Source organism: Callithrix jacchus, chromosome X (assembly GCF_049354715.1).
Source record: "Callithrix jacchus isolate 240 chromosome X, calJac240_pri, whole genome shotgun sequence".
NCBI lineage: Eukaryota > Metazoa > Chordata > Mammalia > Primates > Cebidae > Callithrix > Callithrix jacchus.
Genome location: NC_133524.1, coordinates 2,609,555 through 2,629,830, shown reverse-complemented (window position 1 = coordinate 2,629,830; position 20,276 = coordinate 2,609,555). Strand labels below are relative to the sequence as shown.

Sequence of the window (20,276 nt, the reverse complement as noted above, 5' to 3'; positions counted from 1 at the left end):
GAAGCGATTCTCCTGCCTCAGCCTCCTGAGCAGCTGGGATCACAGGCGTGCACCACCATGCCCAGCTAATTTTTGTATTTTTAGTACAGACAGGGTTTCACTATGTTGGTCAGGCTGGTCTTCAACTCCTGACCTCGTGATCTGCCCACCTCGGCCTCCCAAAGTGCTGCAATTACAGGCGTAAGGCAACTGTTACTCTGTTTATCCACCAATGAGCTTTAGCCTTGGGCAATTCCATCATTTGTCCCTTGTTTCTGAGTTTAGTTTGAAAGAACAGCCTTAAGAACAAGTTAGGTGTGCGCCCACAGGTTGAGAGATGAGTCCACTTCTTGGTCATTATGTGGGGGTCTCAGCACCAAATTCTTCATCTCCCAAGAAGTGGAATCTGAAGACAGAGGCTAGGTGCAGTGCGTCACGCCTATAATTGCAGCACTTTGGGAGGCTGAGGTGGCTGGATCACCTGAACTCAGGAGTTTGAGACCAGCCTGACTAACATAGTGAAACCTCGTCTCAACTAAAAATACAATGATCAGCTGGGCATGGTGGCTGGTGTATGTAGTCCCAGCTACTCAGCGGCTGAGGCAGGAGAATCAATCGCTCGAACCGGGCAGGGGGTGGTTGCAGTGAGCCAAGATGGCATCATTGCACTCAGGCCTAGGAGACAAGAGTGAGACTCCATCTTAAAAATAAAAAAACAAAACTAAAGACAGAGTCACTGACACCCTTCGAATAAAAGCACCCAGAGATGGTGCCCAAATGACCCCAAAAACATTTCGCATCAGCAACCATTCTCTTACTGGAATCACTGCATGAAATGCCACCACAACACAATTCCAATCTTAACCAGGCGGCATCCGGACCACTCCAATCAGTCATGCCTTTCTGGTTGCCTAAGTCCCGCCCTGCTGTCAGAGAAAACGGTCTGTTCTTTTTCTTTGCACACTAGGAGCACAGCTTTCTTACCAGCACTGGGCTTCTTGGGGGTAGGTGTGGCTTTCTTGTCTTCATTGTCTAAAGAGAGAAGACATTTCGGTCAGTAAAAGTTGCAGCTGGGAAAACGAGCGCCAGCTCTTCTGTGGTGAAGGATGTTTCGTTTTCTTGGAAATAGCTGGAGAATGTGTTTAGGGTTGTTTTTTCTCACCAGCCCCCGCTGGGCTGAGGTTTACAGGAGGACTATTGAGACCAGAAGACAGGCACTGAGGCTGCCGCCGGCCATGACTTCCAGAGAGACCAGGAGCCTCAACGGTGAATGGGACTGTGAGTGAGACGTAAGCCAGGAAGGCAGAAGAATGAAGAATTCTGCAGAAAAACTGCCCTTTCAGACCCCGAGATGTGCGCATAAGGAGGAGACACTGGATTCACGGCGGAAAGCCTGTTCACATTTGTGGGAAGCAGAAAAGTTCCTTTTTAAAGTTTCCTTTCTTGTTAAAGAATAAGTGTGCTAATAACTCTCTGTGAAGCCCCATCCTATGTGGCTGTTAGACACGCCGTGCTCACAGGCACGTAGTACATTCTATGTCCTTGTACTTTCACTGAGATATCAGTGCTGGATGTGCTCACAGGCGTGTCCCAGCTCTCCGTGGCTTTCACCTGTTTAGAAAAGTTTTAAGTTGTCAGCCAGTCGGGTTTTAGTTTAGATGCTGAGGTCTGGCTCCGGCCCACAAAGATCAGACACAGCAGGAAGGACGACCCCACATGTGTCAGGGATAAATGTGTGTGTTTTCCTTTGTTCATTGTACTCTCGTGGCACGATGGCTAGTGAGGGTCCCCTCCCTGCAGCCCGGGAATTAAAAACTGCATTGCTGAGAGATCCTCTGTGTCAGTGCTGATTTTATTTTGCAGCTCCGAGTATCTATTTCCAACACATTTCTTATAGAAGACACACACTGTTGGCTCCATCAGACCTCAGCCCAGGCGTCCCCTCTGAGAATGCAAGTCAGTCAGGAGGAGGTCAAAAGAGCAAGGGCGCCTCCAGCTGCTCCCAGTGGCCAAGAAAGGGTAGGCGGTCAGGAAAGATGATCCCCATCAGCATGGTTTCTGCTCAAACCATCTGCATTGCACCGCAGGATCTAAGATTAAAAAGCCGGCCAGGCACGCTGGCTCATGTCTGCCATCCTCTCACGCCTTGGCACTTTGGGAGGCTGAGGTGGGAGGACTGCTGGAGCACAGATGGTGGAGGCTGTAGGGAGCCAAGATCCCACCACTGCGCTCCAACCTGAGCAACACAGCGAGACCCTGTCCCCCCAAAAAAAGAAAAGGAAAAAAAAAGTAAAACGTGAAAAAGTAAAGAGGGTGCGGTCCTGGGTTGAAGCTCATTCCTCCCTAATCCACATTCACCCTAAAGCTCCATATAAGAGGGTGCTGCAGTTGTGGTTAGTTAAGATGCTCATAGGAGATTAGGACAGGTCCTAGTGACTGCTGTCCTAAGAAGAAGGAAATTTGAGTCGGGTGCGGTGGCTCACGTCTGTCATCTCAGCACTTTGGGAGGCCCAGGAGGGCGGATCACCTGAGGTCGGGAGTTTGAGACCATCCTGACCAACATGGAGAAACCGTCTCTACTAAAAATATAAAAATTAGCCAGGCATGGTTGTGCATGCCTATAATGCCAGCTACTAGGAAGCACTGAGGCAGGAGAATCGCCTGAACCTGGAAGGCGGAGGTTGCAGTGAGCTGAGATCGCCCCACTGCACTCCAGCCTGGGCAACAAGAGTGAAACTCCATCTCAGCAAAAAAAAAAAGGAAGAAAAGAAAAAGGAAGGCATAGACCCATGAAGAGAGCAAGTACTGATTTCGAGAGAGAGGAATACAAGACTGGTCGCCCCTCTCTCTCCTGGGGACCTCCCCCTGCTCACCTCCTCTAGCCCCTTCCCCAGGTGACTGGCGAGTCTGCTCAGCATTTGACCACCTCAGGACTGTGAATTATTCCACCAGGGTGGTCCACAGATGTTAACGAGGGCGTCTTGCTTTTCTTCCTCATATAAGACGATAGCTTTTATCCTAAGGCAGGTTGACACACACAGGCGGGCCTCCTTCCCCGCACTCTGTCCTATGGTGCTTCACAGAGAGTGTGTGTTTTACACACGGAAGCTTTGCAGCCACCCTGCAACAAGCCAGACCCTCGGCATCATTTTTCCAATGGCAGGCGCCCACTTCGTCTCTATATCTGCAGTTTTTAAAAATAAGGTATTTCTTTATCTTTTCTTTGTTTTGAGACAGAGTCTCACTCTGTAGCCCATGCTGGAGTGTAGTGGCACGATCTCGGCTCACTGCAACCTCCGTCTCCTGGGTTCGAGCAACTCTCTGCCTCAGCCTCCCAAAGTGCTGGGATGACAGGTGTGAGCCACCATGCCTGGCCTAATGAGGTATTTTCAATTAAAATATACTGACTTTAGAAGTAATGCTGGCCAGGTGTGGAGGCTCACGCCTGTCATCACAGCACTTTGGGAGGTTGAGGCAGGTGGATAACAAGGTCAGGAGCTCGAGACCAGCCTGGCCAACATGGTGAAACCCCATCTCTACTAAAAGTACAAAAATCAGTGGGGCGTGGTGGCGCACCTGTAATCCCAGTTACCCGGGAGGCTGAGGCAGGAGAATCGCTTGAAACCAGGAGGCGGAGGTTGCAGTGAGCCTCAGATAGCACCACTGCACTCCAGCCTGGCGACAGAGCAAGGCTGCGTCTCAAAAAACAAACAAACAAAAAGAAATAATGCTGCTGCATACTTAATAGAGTGCAGTCGAGAGTAAGCACAACATGCGAACTGGGAAGAGAAAAACTGCTATGACTCCCGTTACTGTGGGGGTCTGGGACTGAGCCAGGAACGTATGGGGTGTGCCTGTATTTACAACGTTCATATCAAATAATGATGGGATTTTAAAAAATGATGTTACTCACCACTGAGGGCATCAGATAAATCAAAATCGTGATCTGAAAGAGAAAAAAAGAGTCAGATACAAGGAAGATGAAAGTGCATTCGAAAATTAGAGTGATAAGAAATGATATACGATTTTCTGACTTTTTGTGATATGTAAAGCAGCAACTTTAAAAATTTACAATGTGCTATGATTTCTCTTCTCATTCTAAACGTTCACGTTCACACCTAAAAGTAAGAATATGTTAGCCCAGGTTTTAAAGAAATTACGACCTTCGGGCTCAGCGGAAATTAAAACAGCGGGAAACGTGATCATTTGGTGTGAGTAGTATTCCGGAAAGGCAGCGCCTCTGAAATAGACGAATAACAATTTTGAACGTGTACTGAAAAGAACATGGGGAACAAAATTCTCCCTTTTTAGTTGACAATTTTCCTGCCATTACAAACCAAAATATAGTAGAAACACCAGACAACCCAGAAAGACGCACCATTATGCATTAAACAAAATCTCATGGAATCCCACAGAATGAGATCTGGGAGGGTGGGTGGACTGGCAGGTAAGTGGATGGATGGGTGGGTGGCTGGGTGGATGGATGGATAGATGGGTGGGTGGATGGATGAATGCATGGATGGATGCATGGGTGGCTGAGTGGATAGATTAATAAGTGGATGGTTGGGTGGATAGTGGGGTGGATTGACAGGTACTTAGGTGGATGAGTGGGAGGATGTACAGTGAGGGGTTGGATGGAGGTACGGGTGGATAGGTGGATGCATGAGTACATGAGTAAGCAGGTAGGTGGATGGATAGATAGGTGGATGGATGGATAGGTGGATAGACAGATAGGTGGATGGATAGATGATGAATGGATAGACAGGTAGATGGGTGGGTGGATACAATGGATAGATGAATGGATGGATGGACAGGCAGATAGGTGGATGGATAGATGGATGAACAGGTGGATGGATGGATAGATAGGTGGATTAATAGATAGCTAGGTGGATGGATGGATGGACAGGCGGATGGATGTATGGATGGATGGATAGATAGGTGGATGGATGGGTGGATGGATGGATGAATGGATGGATGGATGAATACATGGATGGATAGATGGATAGATAGGTGGATGGATGGATGGATAGATGGGTGGATGGATGAATGAATGGATGGACAGATGCATGAATGAATGGATAGATGGATAGATAGGTGGATGGATGGATGGATAGACAGATGGGTGGATGGATGGATGAACGGATGGATGGATACATGAGTGGGTGAGTAGATAGATTAATGAGTAGGTGGATGGTTGGGTGGATAGCTGGGTGGATGGACGGGTAGTTAGATGGATGAGTGGGAGGATGTACAGTGAGGGGATGGATGGAGGTACGGGTGGATAGGAGGATGGATGAGTAGGTGAGTAAGTAGGTAGGTGAATGGATGGATGGATGGACAGATAGGTAGATGGGTGGGTGGATAGGTAGATGGATGGAGACAGGTAGATGAGTAGATGGATAAGTAGGTGGATGGATAGATGGCTAGATAGGTGGATGGATGGAGGGATGGATGGATAGGCAGATAGGTGGATGGATGGATGAATGGATGGATGGATGGATGGATGGATGGATGGATGGATGGATGGATGGATAAAGAGGTGGATGGGTGGATGGATGGGTGGATGGATGCATGGATGCATGGGTGGGTGAGTGGATAGATTAATGAGTAGGTGGATGGTTAGGTGGATAGCTGGGTGGATGGACAGATGGATGAGTGGGAGGATATACAGTGAGGGGGTGGATGGAGGCACGGGTGGATAGGAGGATGGATGAGTAGGTAAGTAGGTAGGTGAATGGATGGGTGGATGGATGGATAGATAGGTAGATGGGTGGGTGGATAGGTAGATAGATGGATGGAGACAGGTAGATGGGTGGATGGATAGATAGGTGGATGGATGGGAGGATGGATGGATGGATGGATGGGTGGATGGGTGGATGGGTGGATGGATAGATAGGTGGATGGATGGATGGATGGATGGATGGATGGATGGATGGATGGATGCATTCATGGATGTAAGCTCCCGTTTCTATATTTTATTAAAACAATTTCAACACTACTTCAACGTGGCTGTCTTTGACATGTGAAGAAAAGCCAAATTTGTGAAATTTTGGAAAAGTTGACTTGGACTGTTCAGTCAACTGGAGGAAGAGTTAGGACAATCGTCAACACCCATCCACCATCCCACTCCTCAGCACCAAAGGCAGACAACATCTGTCAAATGTCAAGAAGTAGCAGGTAGTGGGTGGTGAGGGCTCCACAAACCACCCCCGGGGGATCCCATGAACACCGGGTTGTGTCCAGTTCCACAGCAGGTGCACATGAGCAGTCTAAGCTTCTGTGTGCATAAATGGAGTGTGCCTGTATACGTCAGAGGGGTGTGCATCTTTGTGTATGTGTGTGTGTGTGTGTGCACGCATGTATATTTGGGCATCTGCAGTGCACGCACATGTGAGTTTTGTGTGCATGCACGGGAGTGTAGGTGGGTTCTGTGTATGTATATGTGTATGTGGTTTTGTGTGTGCATATATGCGGGTGCATGTACTTGTGGGTTTGTGTATGTGCATATGTGTAGATGTGTTTTGTGTACATGTAGAGGTGTATTTTGTGGGTTTCTGTGTGCATGTGTGTGTGTAGTATATTGGTGTGTTTTTTGTGTGCATAGGTGTCAGTGCATGTTCATGTGGGTTTGTGTGTGCATATGTAGGTGTGCATAGTGTGTAGGTGTGTTTCTATGTTCCTATGGATAGACGCATGTATGTGTGGGTTGTGTATTGCCTAGGTGTGTTATGTGTGCCTATGTGTAGATGCATGTGTGCGTGGGTTTGTGTGTGTATGTGTGTGTGCATAGTGTGTATATGTGTTTTTCATGTGCAGGTATGCAGTGGCATGTATGTGTATGTGCATGTGTCAGTGTATAGGTGTAGGTGTGTTTGCGTGTGCATATGTAGGTGTGTGCATTGTGGGTGTGTGCATGTGTAAATGTGTATAGTGTGCAGATGTTTCCATCTGTGCACATGTGTAGGTGCAGGTGTGCACGTTTGGGTTTGTGTGTGCATGTGTAGTTGTGTATAGAGTGCAGTTGTGTTTCTATCTGTGCATGTGTGTAGGTGCATGTTTTGTGTGTGCGCACATGTGTAATTGTGTGTGTATGGGTTTGTATGTGCACGGATAGGTGTGTTTTGAATATGTGCGTATGTGTAGCTGTGTCCATGTCTCCTTGCATGCTTGTGTGTGTGTCTGTGTGTACTCATGGCTGCGTGTGTGCTTCCGTGTGTATCAACATGAATAGAAAGTAGAGGAAACCCTCAGATCAGCCCGTGGCCCCAAGCCAGCTATCAGAGAGGAGTCCTTTCCACAACCCCAGAGCTTCCAAACAGCTGTTTCTACCACAGAACGCTTGCCAGACACAAAAAAGTCTCCCAGCTCACAGAAGATCGTTAGACAGCAGCAAGGGGGATCCCACTGATCCTCAGTAAAACGTAAGGCAGGCACACAGACACGTATATACATCCATTCATGTTCATGTTTACACAGAAATCTTTAACTGTCTTTTTCAAAGATGTATTATCTTTTTCTTTATTTACATCTTACCTCACGTATTTATTCGTGGTGCAAACACTTCAAATCTACTGTCTTAGCCATTCTCAAGCATACTACGCATTCTTTTTTTATTATTATACAGTTCTGGGGTACGTGTGCAGAAAGTGTGAGTTTGTTACACAGGTATACATGTGCCACAGTGGTTTGCTGCATCCATCACCCCTTCATCTACATTAGGTATTTCTCCTAATGTTAGCCCTCCCTCATCCCTCCACCCCCTGCTGGCCCTCCCCTAGCCCCCCACCCCACAACAGGCCCCGGTGTGTGATGTTCCCCTCCCTGTGTCCAAGTATTGTTTGACAGCCACTTATGAGTGAGGACATGCAGTATTTGGTTTTCTGTTCTTGTGTCAGTTTGCTGAGAATGATGGTTTCCAGCTTCATCCATCTCCCTGCAAAGGACATGAACTCATCCATTTTTATGGCTGCATAGTATTCCATGGTGTCTTCCATGGAATTTCTTCCTCCGGTGTATCATTGATGGGCATTTGAGCTGGTTCCAGGTCTTTGCTACTGTGAACAGTGCCGCAATGAACAAACATGTGCATGTGTCTTTATAGTTGAATGTTACATAACAAACAACTCCATCAAAAAGTGGGCAAAGGGTATGAACAGACACTTCTCAAAGGAAGACATATGTGAGGCCAACAAACATAAGAAAGAGAGGTCATCATCACTGGTCATCAGAGAAATGCAAATCAAAACCACAGTGAGATACCATCTCACGCCAGTTAGAATGGCGATCATTAAAAAATCTGGAGACAACAGATGCTGGAGAGGATGTGGAGAAACAGGAACACTTTTACACTGCTGGTGGGAGTGTAAATTAGTTTAACCATTGTGGAAGACAGTGTGGCGCTTCCTCAAGGACCTGAAAATAGAAATTCCATTTGACCCAGCAATCCCATGACTGGGTATATACCCAAAGGACTATAAAGCATACGGTGCATTCTTACTAACCACAGTCTCTGTGAGTACAATAGATTCCTTGAACTGGTCTCTTCCTCTCTGTTGGAAACACTGTCTCCTTTCATTAAACATCACTTCCCCGCTTCTCCCCCAGCCCCTTGGTAACCACCATGCCACTCTGCTCCTATGAGTTGGGCGTTTTTAGATTACATGTGAGTGTGTTTCGGTGGTAGGGTGTTAGCGTTTCTGCGCCTGGCTTACTTCGCTAAACACCATCACCTCCGGTTCCATCTACATTGTTGCAAATGGTAGGACCTCCTTCTTTTTCAAGGCTGAATACTATTCCACTGTGCCTATACCCCGTTTTCTTTCTTCATTTAATAGCTTTATGGGGCACAGTTTACCTACCATTAAATGCACTCGTTCTAGGTGTGCAAATTCCTGACTTTTAGTGAATGGGCAGAGTTGATGGCCCCGTTTCCTTCATGCGTTCAGCCCGACGGGCTGTTCTGTGGACTGCGTGTCTTGGCTGCTGTGAATGGCGTGCAATAGATGTGGAAAGGCAGTGTCTCTCTGACATACTGAATTCCTTTCCTTTTCTTATCTCAACTATCTATATATGGGGACTTGCCCTGACTTGCTGGGAATGCCCGAAGGCTTAGAAGTCACCTCTACATGTCTATATATGTATTTATGTAACAGAGAGACTGCTAGATCACTTCTTGTTTCTATTTCCTTGAAACTCTCTTCCCCAGAAATGACAGAACTTTGAGCTGCCTTAAAGGCCTACCTCTGTTACTGCCTCAGTAGTAGGCATGACTTCTAAACCTTATGGGTATTCCCAGCAAGTGACAGCCGGTCCCCACCCTCTCCACCCCAACAAAGAGATTCCAAGAGTAGATAACACATTCTTTAGAAAGGCGAGCTCTTTAGAAAGATAGGAGGACTTAGGAATAAACAGAGAGAACCCTCAGAATGCTTAAAAAAAAAAAAGCAGCAGCAATGACAAAAACAAACGAACAAAAAACCCACACTTGTGAAAGTGAAATACGGGTATTATTTTTATGTGTCATCCTTCTTACTTCTGTAATTTCACCCTCATAAAGAGAAGATCACAGACACCCTCACCAAGGAAACAAAACAAAGCAAAATAGGACAATCCCCTTCAAGTGACTCATCCTCGAAAACTTCAGGAAATACTCAGAAAACAGCAGTCAAGGGGAAGGGAGACTCATTCCTCGGAAGGTTTCTAAGACCACGGATAAAGAAAATGTGGCACACAGACACCACGGAATACTATGCAGCCATAAAAAAGGATGAGTTCATGTCCTTTGCAGGGACATGGATGAAGCTGGAACCCATCATTCTCTGCAAAGGGACACAAGAACAGAAAACCAAATGCCTCATGTTCTCACTCATAAGTGGGCGTTGAACAATGAGAATACACGGACACAGGGAGGGGAAACATCACACACCGGGGCCTGTTGGGAGTGGGGGGGCTAGGGGAGGGATAGCAGTGGGTGGGGGGCTGGAGAGGGATAGCGGGAATGGGGGAATTGGTGAGGGAGAGTATTAGGAGAACTGTCTAACGTAGATGATGGGGCGATGGAGGCAGCAAACCACCATGGCACGTGTATACCTATGTAACAATCCTGCACAATATGCACATGTACCCCAGAACTTAAAGTATAATTTTAAAAAAAGAGGCCAGGTGCAGTGGCTCATGCATGTAATCCCATCTCTTTGGGAGGCCAAGGCAGGCAGATCATGAGGCCAGGTGTTCAAGACCAGCCTGGCCAAGATGTTGAAAGCCCGTCTTTACTAAAAATACAAAAATTAGCCAGGCACAGTGGTAGGTGCCTGTAATCCCAGCTACTCAGGAGGTTGAGGCAGGAGAATCACTTGAACCCAAGGGATGGAGATTGCAGTGAGCTGAGATCACGCCACCACTGCACTCCAGCCTGGGCGACAGAGTAAGACTCTGTCTTAAAAAAAAAAAAGTTAAAAAAAGAATACCATGGTTCTGTCTTCTTCTCTCACTCACAGCAGAACCCAAGAAACTCAGGTATCAGGAGGCGGCCTTCATTCCCCAGGATGCCCCACGGCCGGAAGACGGTGGTCAAAGCAGGACCTCTCCTCTCGGGCTCCCTCCCACCCCCTTCACTGCCACGCCCAGCTGCCTGACACAGAATACGCAGTCCAAGCCTGAGGATGGCTACGCATTTCCACCGAAAGGGTGTGTCAGGTACAAAATCGCAGGGCACCAGGGAAACGAAGCATGATCTCGACGCTTCCCTCGGGCAGGAAAGGGCTCCTGGTTTGCTGAGTCTTTGCATCTGTCCCTGGGCCTTGGAAGGGGGCAGAGGGGTATATGCTTCGGGGAAGGGGGCAGGTTTTGCCCACCCAGATGTTTCCAATTCTCCCCCAACCACCTTGGGCTTTCCGTCCATGCTTCTTGCTGGCCAGCCTCTGGCTTCACCAGCTCCTCATGTGCTCTTTGCAACCAAGCCACATTTTGGATTTTTCTAACACAGACCCTGGGTATATGTGTGCATGTCTGTGCATGCATGTGCACGTGTGGATGTGATTGTGTGTGCATGTGTATTTCACAGATGCATGCTTATGCATTCATGTGGTTTATGTGCAGGAATGTGTGTGGCCATGTGTGTATGCATGAGTGTGTGGTGTGGGCACACACGTGTGCATACCTATGTGTCTGTATGTGCATTGCATGTGTGTCCACACATCATGAGGATGTGCTAATATGTTCATGTGTATTTCATAGATGCATGCTTATGTGTTCATGTGGTTTCTGTGTGTGCACCCATGTGTGTGCATCTATGTGCGTGCCTGTGTATGTGTGCATGCACGCCTGTGTCTGTCCGTCTGCTTGATGACACTGTCTCCATGGCCCGCCACCTCCCTGGCCCAGCTTGCCCCTCCCATCCTCCTCCATCATCACCCGAATCCACCGGCCTCGTCCTCCACATGACTTCCCATCCTGCTCATAGCCACTGACCTGGAACCTGGTATCACTGGGAAGCTCCCTGCTTTCCCTGCTCCACCTGCCCTCCAAGGCTGCACCCACAGTGAGGACTCCCAGGCCCACTTAGTGTTCCTTCCACTGACCCCAACCCCTCCTCCATGGCTCTCACACAAACCCACTAGCAAGGGAGGGTACAGGCCCTGCCAGCACCAGCACCCCCGCACAAGTCTGCACTGCCAGCTTTCCCAGTGCTTCAGGACTATGGCTGATGTCACCACCGCGTGCCCAAACCCACTCCTCCCTGGACCCTATGCTCAGCCAACGGGGTCCAAGACAAGTCTGGTAGTGCATGGCAAAGGACACAGTGTGCCCTCCCGGCCTCCGCCCCTTCTCCCGCCGTCTGCCCTCAGCCCCTGTCCCTGAAGAACTCCCCCAGTCCCGCAGCAGGAGCTTGTCTCCCAGTCTTATCTGTGGGCTGGCGTCACTCCAGGATGGCTGAAGGACAAGGCCACCACAAGAGAGACAAGCCCAAGCACTCTATCAGGAACCTCGGGCCCTCGACCTCAGACTCCATCTCCCACAGCTGGGGCAGGCCCTCTGCTGCCTGCAACGCCTCCTTTCCCCAGACACAGAGTTCCACCCTCACCGTTTTCTCCTGGACTGAGAAACACTTAAGACAGCTCCACAAATGCCACACAATAGAGAGTAGGGGAGAAAGGGAGGGGAGAAGCTCTCGGTTTCACATAGTGGCCTTCATCACTCATACTAAGGTAGTCACTCCCTGCTGGACTCTGGTGCTGCAGACACCTCTGAGGCTAATCTTCCAGGTGTGTGTGAGGGATGGATGCCCCCAGGTGTGTGAGGGATGAACGCCCCCAGGTGTGTGAGGGATGGACGCCCCCAGGTGTGTGTGAGGGATGGACACCCCCAGGTGTGTGAGGGATGGATGCACCCAGGTGTGTGAGGGATGGACTCTCCCAGGTATGTGAGGGATGGAGTCCCCCAGGTGTGAGTGGGATGGACTCCCCCAGGTGTGTGAGGGATGCAGTCTCCCAGGTATGTATAAATGGATGCAGATGCATGTGCTATGGGCTTGAAGCCTCATGGGGAAGCAAACCCAGTCAACGATCCCAACAGTGAGTAAACGAATCTCTCTAATGAATCTTCCATCTCGTCAAAGTCCACGGCTCTCTTCATTTCCAAGGCCTCGTCTTCCAATTCATCACATTCCCTGGGCTTTTCGAGTGGTGGGCAGGAAATTGTGGGCTCCCCACAGACACCCCTACTTCCCTTTTCACTCCTGAAACTGACCTCCAGCAAAACCCACCCAGCAGGAGCTGCAAGCAGGCCCTCAGAAGAGGGAGCCTGGGAGAGAACGCAGGTGCCCCGTGTGGAATGTTCAGCTTCTCTGCAAACTTGCAAGGAGACCACACCATCAGCAGACCCCCCGACCTCCACTGCAGTTTCTAACAGGCCCACTCGAAGCTCCAGATGTTTCTGGGACAAGGCCAGGAAACTCATCAGGATAAGGGGGAATGGACCACAGATGTCATGAATCACCCTGAGAACACACTTTCTTTTTTTTTTGAGACGGAGTTTCGCTCTCATTACCCAGGCTGGAGTGCAATGGCGCAATCTCGGCTCACCACAACCTCTGCCTCCTGGGTTCAGGCAATTCTACCACCTCAACCTCCTGAGTAGCTGGGATTACAGGCACGCGCCACCATGCCCAGCTAATTTTTTTGTATTTTTAGTAGAGACGGGGTTTCACTGCTGCGAACTGACTTGCCCCACGTTGGGCGCCAGCTGTTGTGAACTGAACGCGAGCCCGGGAATCTCGTCCAGCGAGAGGGTCCCAAACCTGGAAGAGAGCGCGCCGGAAAAAAAGGAGATAGAAAAGGTGAGGTCTGGAGGGCTACATGCGCTATGCTCATGCAGCAATTTTATTTTTGCAATGTGTCTCATTATATACTTTTCTGAAGTTAAAGTTGTTTATGCCAGATCAACATACTTAAGTTACAGTAAGCAAGTTACGCCCAGTAAGTAAGTTAAGCCCAGTTAGTAGGCTACGCCCAGTAAGTAGGTTATGCCCAATAGGTCAAGGTAAGTCACAGTCATGCCCCGTAAGCTATGGTAAGTTACAGTCATGCCCTGTAAGCTATGGTAAGTAAGTTACAGTCATGCCCTGTAAGCTATGGTAAGTAAGTTACAGTCATGCCCTGTAAGTTATGGTAAGTAAGTTACAGTTACACCCAGTAAGTTACGGTAAGTAAGTTACCAAGTGTAAATACTTAAGTTAATATTTTACAATGAAGGTAACAAGGGTCCAAAATGAACACAATCAAGCAATAAACCATAAGAAGCCAAAAGTGGACACATTGTCTCCCAAGTCCTCATATCTATAAAGTAATGTCTATTAATTATTTAGAATAACATAGTCCCTCTCTTGGTTCTTGCTTTCCCTCAGCTCAACTCCCCCAACCGGGGATCTGTGTCAGGGCTCAAGCTTACCGTATGGCGAGGCCCATTTCCTAGGGGCCTCACACAGGAGCGATCCCCACAGGTTCCCTTAGTTCTCCCTTTTGTTTTTAGATGCAACTCAAAAAGCTTGAGCCGCAATTGTTGAAGGGAGGAGAACACAAGGCAAAAGAGTACCAGGAGAAGGAAATTGTCATGAGTCCAAATTCCTTGTAAATGGGCCTTAACAAGAGGCCACTGTCATTTAGTGTCATTATATGGAGTAGTTTGTTCCAAAGCATTAAGTTTTTCAATTTTCTTATCAATATCCATTTGAGTTCCCATCATCATACCAAGGTCCAGAAACGTTAAGGAACCCCAAAACCTTCAGGCGTTTGATCATCTCGTCCGTGGTGATCTTGTCAGTGATCTTTTACACCCGGAGGGTAAGCAACCTTCCCGTCAGCACTCACGATGCCACAGAGGGCAGTGGCAGGCTTGGGCTGTGCGGTGAAGTCCATCCTGGGGGACAACTTTTCGTTCACAGTCCTCTACCGGCCTCTCCTCCTCATTCGGGCGGAAGGTGCATCGAGCGCTCAGGTCTCTGTCAGATGGTTGTGCCGCCGTCCCTCGTGGCGTTGCACACAAAGCAGCTCCGTGGGTCCCGCCACCGCCAAATTCTCGAGGGCCGCCACTGCCGACTTCTCTCTGGCCAGGCCGGGGCCGCCGTCACCTTCGCTGACTTACTTCCTGCCGAGCTGGGGCGGCTGTCTCTGCTAACTTCTCTCTGGCCAGCCCAGGGAGTGGCGCTGGGGCTGGCGGTGCCGAGGAGCAGCCGCCACAGGAGGAGACGTGGGGCGAGTGAGTGCTGGGCCCGCCCGCCCGCACCTCGTGCCAACCTGGGTAGCCTACTCGAACCTGGACGCCCCTCGCAGTGGCACGCGCTTGGCAGTCCGTGTCCCAGGAGCCAGCACCTCACACACACACCGGCCAGTCACGCAAGTGGCGCAAGAGCACGCGAGAGCAGTGCACGCTCCTCACTCCCTCAGTTTTAAGTTTAATCTCAGCATCCACAACCCACAGACAAAGCTCGCGCACTATGTGCACAAATTCCTCAACAGTTTTAAGTTTAATGTCACGACCATGTGACTTAATCGTATGTCACAAAAGCTGTCCAATTTATGCTCTTTAGATTCTATTTTCCTCATGTTTTACTCCAGATGAAAAGGTTATTCACTCACTTACGCTGCAGCTTCACCTCTATAGTTTGTAGGCGTCACGGTTGTCCCTCGTGTCCAGGCGCTATGCTCATGCAGCCCTCCAGACCTCACCTTTTCTATCTCCTTTTTTTCTGGCGCGCGCTCTCTTCCAGGTTTGGGACCCTCTCGCTGGACGAGATTCCCGGGCTCGCGTTCAGTTCACAACAGCTGGCGCCCAATGTGGGGCGAGTCAGTTCGCAACATTTCACCAAATTGACCAGGATGGTCTCGATCGGTTCACCTCGTGATCCACCCGCCTCGCCCTCCCAAAGTGCTGGAATTACAGGCGTGAGCCACCGCGCCCGGCCAGAACACACTTTCTACTGACTCAAACCTTGTTTTTCGCTTCACATCAGCCAGGCAACTCGAAATGTAGGAGGGACCCACAGTGACGTCCCCAACGCCATGTGGCACATTTGAGCTCCTGCGGAAGGTGAGCAGGGCTTGTACAAATTACAAATGCCCTCCACCCTGGCAATGGCAGGAATGCGCTCCACCTGGGCAAACTCAGAGTCCTTACCTGGATCCGATCCCATCCCATCCATCCCCTCCCCTCCCCTCCCCTCTACTACCTGGAGTCCCCTCTCTCCCTCTCTCCCTCTCCCCTCCCTTCCATTCCCCTCCTCTCCTCCTCTCTCCCCTCCCCTCCCCTACCTTCCCCTCTCCCTTCTCTCCCCCTCCCCTCCCCTCCTTTCTCGCCTCTTCTCCCCATCTCCCTCCCCTTCCCTTTTCTCCCCCTCCCCTCCTCCTCTCTCCCTCTCCCTTCCTTCTCTCTCCCTCTCCCCTCCCCTCTCCTCCCCTCCAGTATTTGAATTCCCCTCCCCTACCTTCCCCTCTCCCTTCTCTCCCCCTCCCCTCATCTCTTTTCTCCCCTCCTCTCTCCCCATCTCTGTCCCCTTCCCTCTTTTCTCCTCCTCCCCTCCTTCTCTCTCCCCCTCCCCTCCCCTCCCCTCTACTACCTGGACTCCCCCCATCTCTCTCCCTCTCCCCTCCCTTTCACTCCCTTCCTCTCCTCTTCTCTCCCCCTCCCCTCCCCTCCTTTCTTCCCTCTTCTCTCCCCGTCTCCCTCCCCTTCCCTCTTTTCTCCCCCTCCCCTCCTCCTCTCTCCTTCTCCCCTCCCCTCCCCTCTCCTCTCCTCCCCTCCAGTACCTGGATTCCCCTCCCCTACCTTCCCCTCTCCCTTCTCTCGTACTCCCCTCACCTCCTCTCTTCCCCTCTACTCCTCCTCTCCCCCTCCCCTCCCCTCCATTATTCCTCTTTACCCTCCCCTCTCTCCCCTCTCCTCACCTCTCCCCTCTCCTCCCCTCCTTTCCCCTTCTCTCTCCCCCTCCTCTCCTTTCTCCCTCCCCTCACCTCCCCTCTCCTCCCCTCCAGTACCTGGAGTCCCCTCCCCTACCTTCCCCTCTCCCTTCTCTCATCCTCCCCTCACCTTCTCTCTTCCCCTCCCCTCCCCTCCTCTCCTCCTCTCCCTCTCCCCTCCCTTCCCTTCCTCCTCTTTACCCTCCCCTCTCTCCCCTCTCCTCACCTCTCCCCTCTTCTTCTCTCCCCTCTCCTCCCCTTCTCTCTCCCCCTCCTCTCCTTTCTCCCCCTCCCCTCCCCTCCCCTCCCCTCCCCTTCCTTTTAGAGACAGAGTCTTGCTCTGTTGCCCAGGGCTAGAGTGCAGTGGCACAATCTCAACTCACTGCAACCTCTGCCCCTGGGGTTCAAGGGATTCTTCTGCCTCGGTCTCCCAAGTAGCTGAGACTACAGGCGGGCACCACCACCATGCCTGGCTAATTTTTGTTTTTTTAGCAGAGACGGGGTTTCATCACGTTGGCCAGGCTGGTCTCAAACTCCTGACCTCAAGTGATCTGTCCAACTCGGCCTCCCAAAGTGTTGCGATTCCAGGCGTGAGTCACTGCGCCCGGACACTTGTGCTCTTAAACCCTATCGTGACACCATTCAGGTGTTTCACATAAAAATAAAAATTAGGTGGTTCCAAGATTCCTCCCACTTTTGGGTTTTCATAAGAACATAATCATTACACAGGAACAGCAGTAGCCAAGGACGTCATTTACGCAGTGCTCTCTGGGTGCCTGCAGGCTTCTCCATAGTAACATTCATTCTGCATTAAGGGTGGGAGGATGTACACCCCGCAACTGGCCTGGGTGCCCCTGACGGAAATGTCCTGTTCACTCCCTGACACTGGCCAGCGTCCAGTTCGCTCAGCCCCAGCATCACTCTGGATGCCCGCACCTGCTGATGACCACTTCCGTCCTCACCTGCCTCTGCTGGTTTTCCACACCCTTTGCCAAAGCCCACTAAACACAGAAACTTTCTGAACGTTCTAGAAAAGGAGGAGGAGGAGGTGCAGAGGGCACGTCTGTGCTCTTCACTCTCTGCGGTGTGCTTTGATGCCAGGCAAAGGGTTTTTTTTGGTGGCGTTTTTTTTTTTGGAGGTGGGGTGGAACCAGTCACATAGTCTGCCCCTTTTATTCTAGGTTTGGGGGGCCTCTGGAAGGGTCCCCAACCTAAAGATAATACAGTAGTACGAGGAAAGCTCAGAACAGTGAAAGAGAAAATACCTCCACATGCCAGGCGCAGTCACTCATGACTGTTATCTCAGCACTTTGGGAGGCTGAGGCAGGCAGATCACAAGGTCAAGAGTTCCAGAGCAGCCTGGACAACGTGGGGAAACCCCATTTCTACTAAAAAATACAAAAAAGGGGAGAAGGGGGACTGGGCACAGTGGCTCCTGCCTATAATCCCAGCACTTCAGGAGGCTGAGGTGGTTGGGTCTCCTGAGGTCAGGAATTCATGACCAGCCCGGCCAACATGGAGAAACCCCACCTCTGCTAAAACAAACAAACAAAAAAACAAAACAAAAAATAAGCTGGGCGTAGTGACAGGCACCTGTAATCTCAGCTACTCAGGAGGCTGAGGCAGGAAAATCAGCTTGAACCCAGAAGGCAGAGGCTGCAGTGAGCCGAGATCGTGCCACTGCACTCCAGCCTGGGCAACAGAGCAAGACTCTGTTTCAAATAAAAAATCAGCTGGCCATGGTGGTGAGCACCTGCAGACCCAGCTACTCGGGAGACTGAGGCAGGGGAATAGCTGGAACCCAGGAGGCGAAGGTTGTAGTGAGCCGAGGTTGAGCCGCTGCACTCCAGCCTGGGCGACAGAGTGAGACTCCTCAAAAGCAAAAAAGAAAAGAAAAAAGAAAATGCCTGCACACGGATGGAGCAGCTGAAGTCTCGTGTGGGAATAGCAGCAGGCAGCTGATACATTTCTTACTATTTTATTCAAATGGCTGAAACACCCTTATTTTTCTGTTGCTAAAAACACAATTGCTCTGGAAGTGCTGTCCTCTTTTTCAATATGTGTCACCGGGGAGATGACTGGTCACAGGATACAGTTTCCAGGAGACAGAAGTAACTTCAGGGCAGCTCAGACACACCATGGCGACTGCAGTTAGCACCAGCGCCTGGAGTGTTTGCAAATGACCAGGAGTCCATTCGTGAGTGTTCTCACCACACACACACACACACACGCACACACAAATCCTGCAAAGTCTGTGAGGTCATGCATACTTAAAACCATTCCACCATGAACGCATGTGCATCAAGACACCACACCACTGCATAGATACAATGTGTATTTGTCAATTAAAAGAAATAAACACATCATTAAAATAAATCTGGCTCCTAGATCTTTGGTGTCATAAATAGTTTCTGAAATACAGCAGAGCACCATAGTTGCAGAACTACCCCAGGGCTGCCTCCAGCATCCTGTCAGTAAGTGGACTTGTGCCAGCGACTGAATAACTGAGTATAGAAAACATGAGGTAATCACTGCAACAGATTACGGAAGAGAGCAAGGAATTCCACGTGCACCCAACAGCCTACACTTTAGATGTGGCCGCTGAGTCCAACACAGACTGTTCACGCCAGGGAAAGGCATGAAAGCAGGGGCTGGCAGTGGCCCCTGGGCTCCGGAAACTTTCTCTGCCTGTGAACTACACATAGGAATGGGCATCATGTCTCTAGCCATAGTTAAACTCGCCTCTCTGTCTTACAAGCTTGAAAACTATATACAGGTGCCCAGGCACCATGGCTCACACTTATAATCCCAACACTTTGGAAGGTCGAGGAGGGAGGATTGCTTGAGCCCAGGAGTTGGAGATCAGCCTGGGCAACACGATGAAACCCCGTCTTTACAAAAAAAAAAAATGCAAAAATTAGACAGGTGTGGTGGTGCACACCCATGGTCCCGGCTACTTGGGAGGCTGAGGTGGGAGGATGGCCTGAGTCTGGGAAGGTTAAGGTTGCAGGGAGCTGAGATTGTGCCACAGTGCTCCAGCCTGTAAAACAGAGAGAGACCCTGCCTCAAAAAAATAGGCAGGGCGTGGTGGCTCATGCCTGTAATCCCAGCGCTTTGGGAGATTGAGGCAGGCAGATCATTGAGGTCAGTGGTTGGAGACCAGCCTGGCCAACATGGCAACACCCCTTCTCTACTAAATTAGCTGAGCATGGTGGCGTGTGCCTGTAGTCCCAGCCACTCAGGAGCCTGAGGCAGGAGAATCTCTTGAACTCGGCAGGTGGAGGTTGCAGTGAGCTGACATTGCGCCACTGCACTCCAGCCTGGGTGACAGAACAAGACTGTCTCAAAAAAAAAGTGTGTGTGTGTGTGTGTGTGTGTGTGTATATGTGTATATATACATTCCGAAATATATATATAATCGGAAACATACATATATTCGGAAATATATATATATTACAGTTTTATATGTGGAATTATATGCAGTTTAACCACCTGCATGTGTGTGTGTGTGCGTATTTCAAACACACACACACACACACACACACACACACACACATATATATATATATATATTGAGCCTCAAAACTCCTGAAGGTAGGAGTTTTGTTTGGGCTGGGCTGAGCATGCCTTTTATATGTATATATTTCTGTGTGTGTGTGTGTATGAAGGTGGTTAAATTGCATATAATTCCTTGTCTGAGGTGGCCCAAGGTGACATCTTGGCTTCATCCTGTGACGACAGCATGAGGGTGTAGAGGTGATGTAACAAGCTAAGCTCTTTTCTGTAATTTTACTATACGTTAGGTAAGAAGTGGGAAGCTTTCTTCTGTTCTCCTGCCATCACTCT

General features: G+C 49.8%; 1 protein-coding gene across 3 annotated transcripts in view; it reads right to left on the bottom strand.

Annotated features, from left to right (window-relative positions):
• CD99 (CD99 molecule (Xg blood group)) overlaps positions 1–20,276 on the bottom strand; it is a 73,136-nt gene that overhangs the window by 38,366 nt on the left and 14,494 nt on the right. For all 3 annotated transcript variants that reach the window (XM_078362400.1, XM_078362401.1, XM_078362402.1), the window contains exons 2-3: positions 3,893–3,925; positions 964–1,011 (exon numbers count right to left, since the gene is read on the bottom strand). In XM_078362400.1, the coding sequence (XP_078218526.1) occupies positions 964–1,011; positions 3,893–3,925 (81 nt within the window). The remainder of the gene's footprint in view (positions 1–963; positions 1,012–3,892; positions 3,926–20,276) is intronic.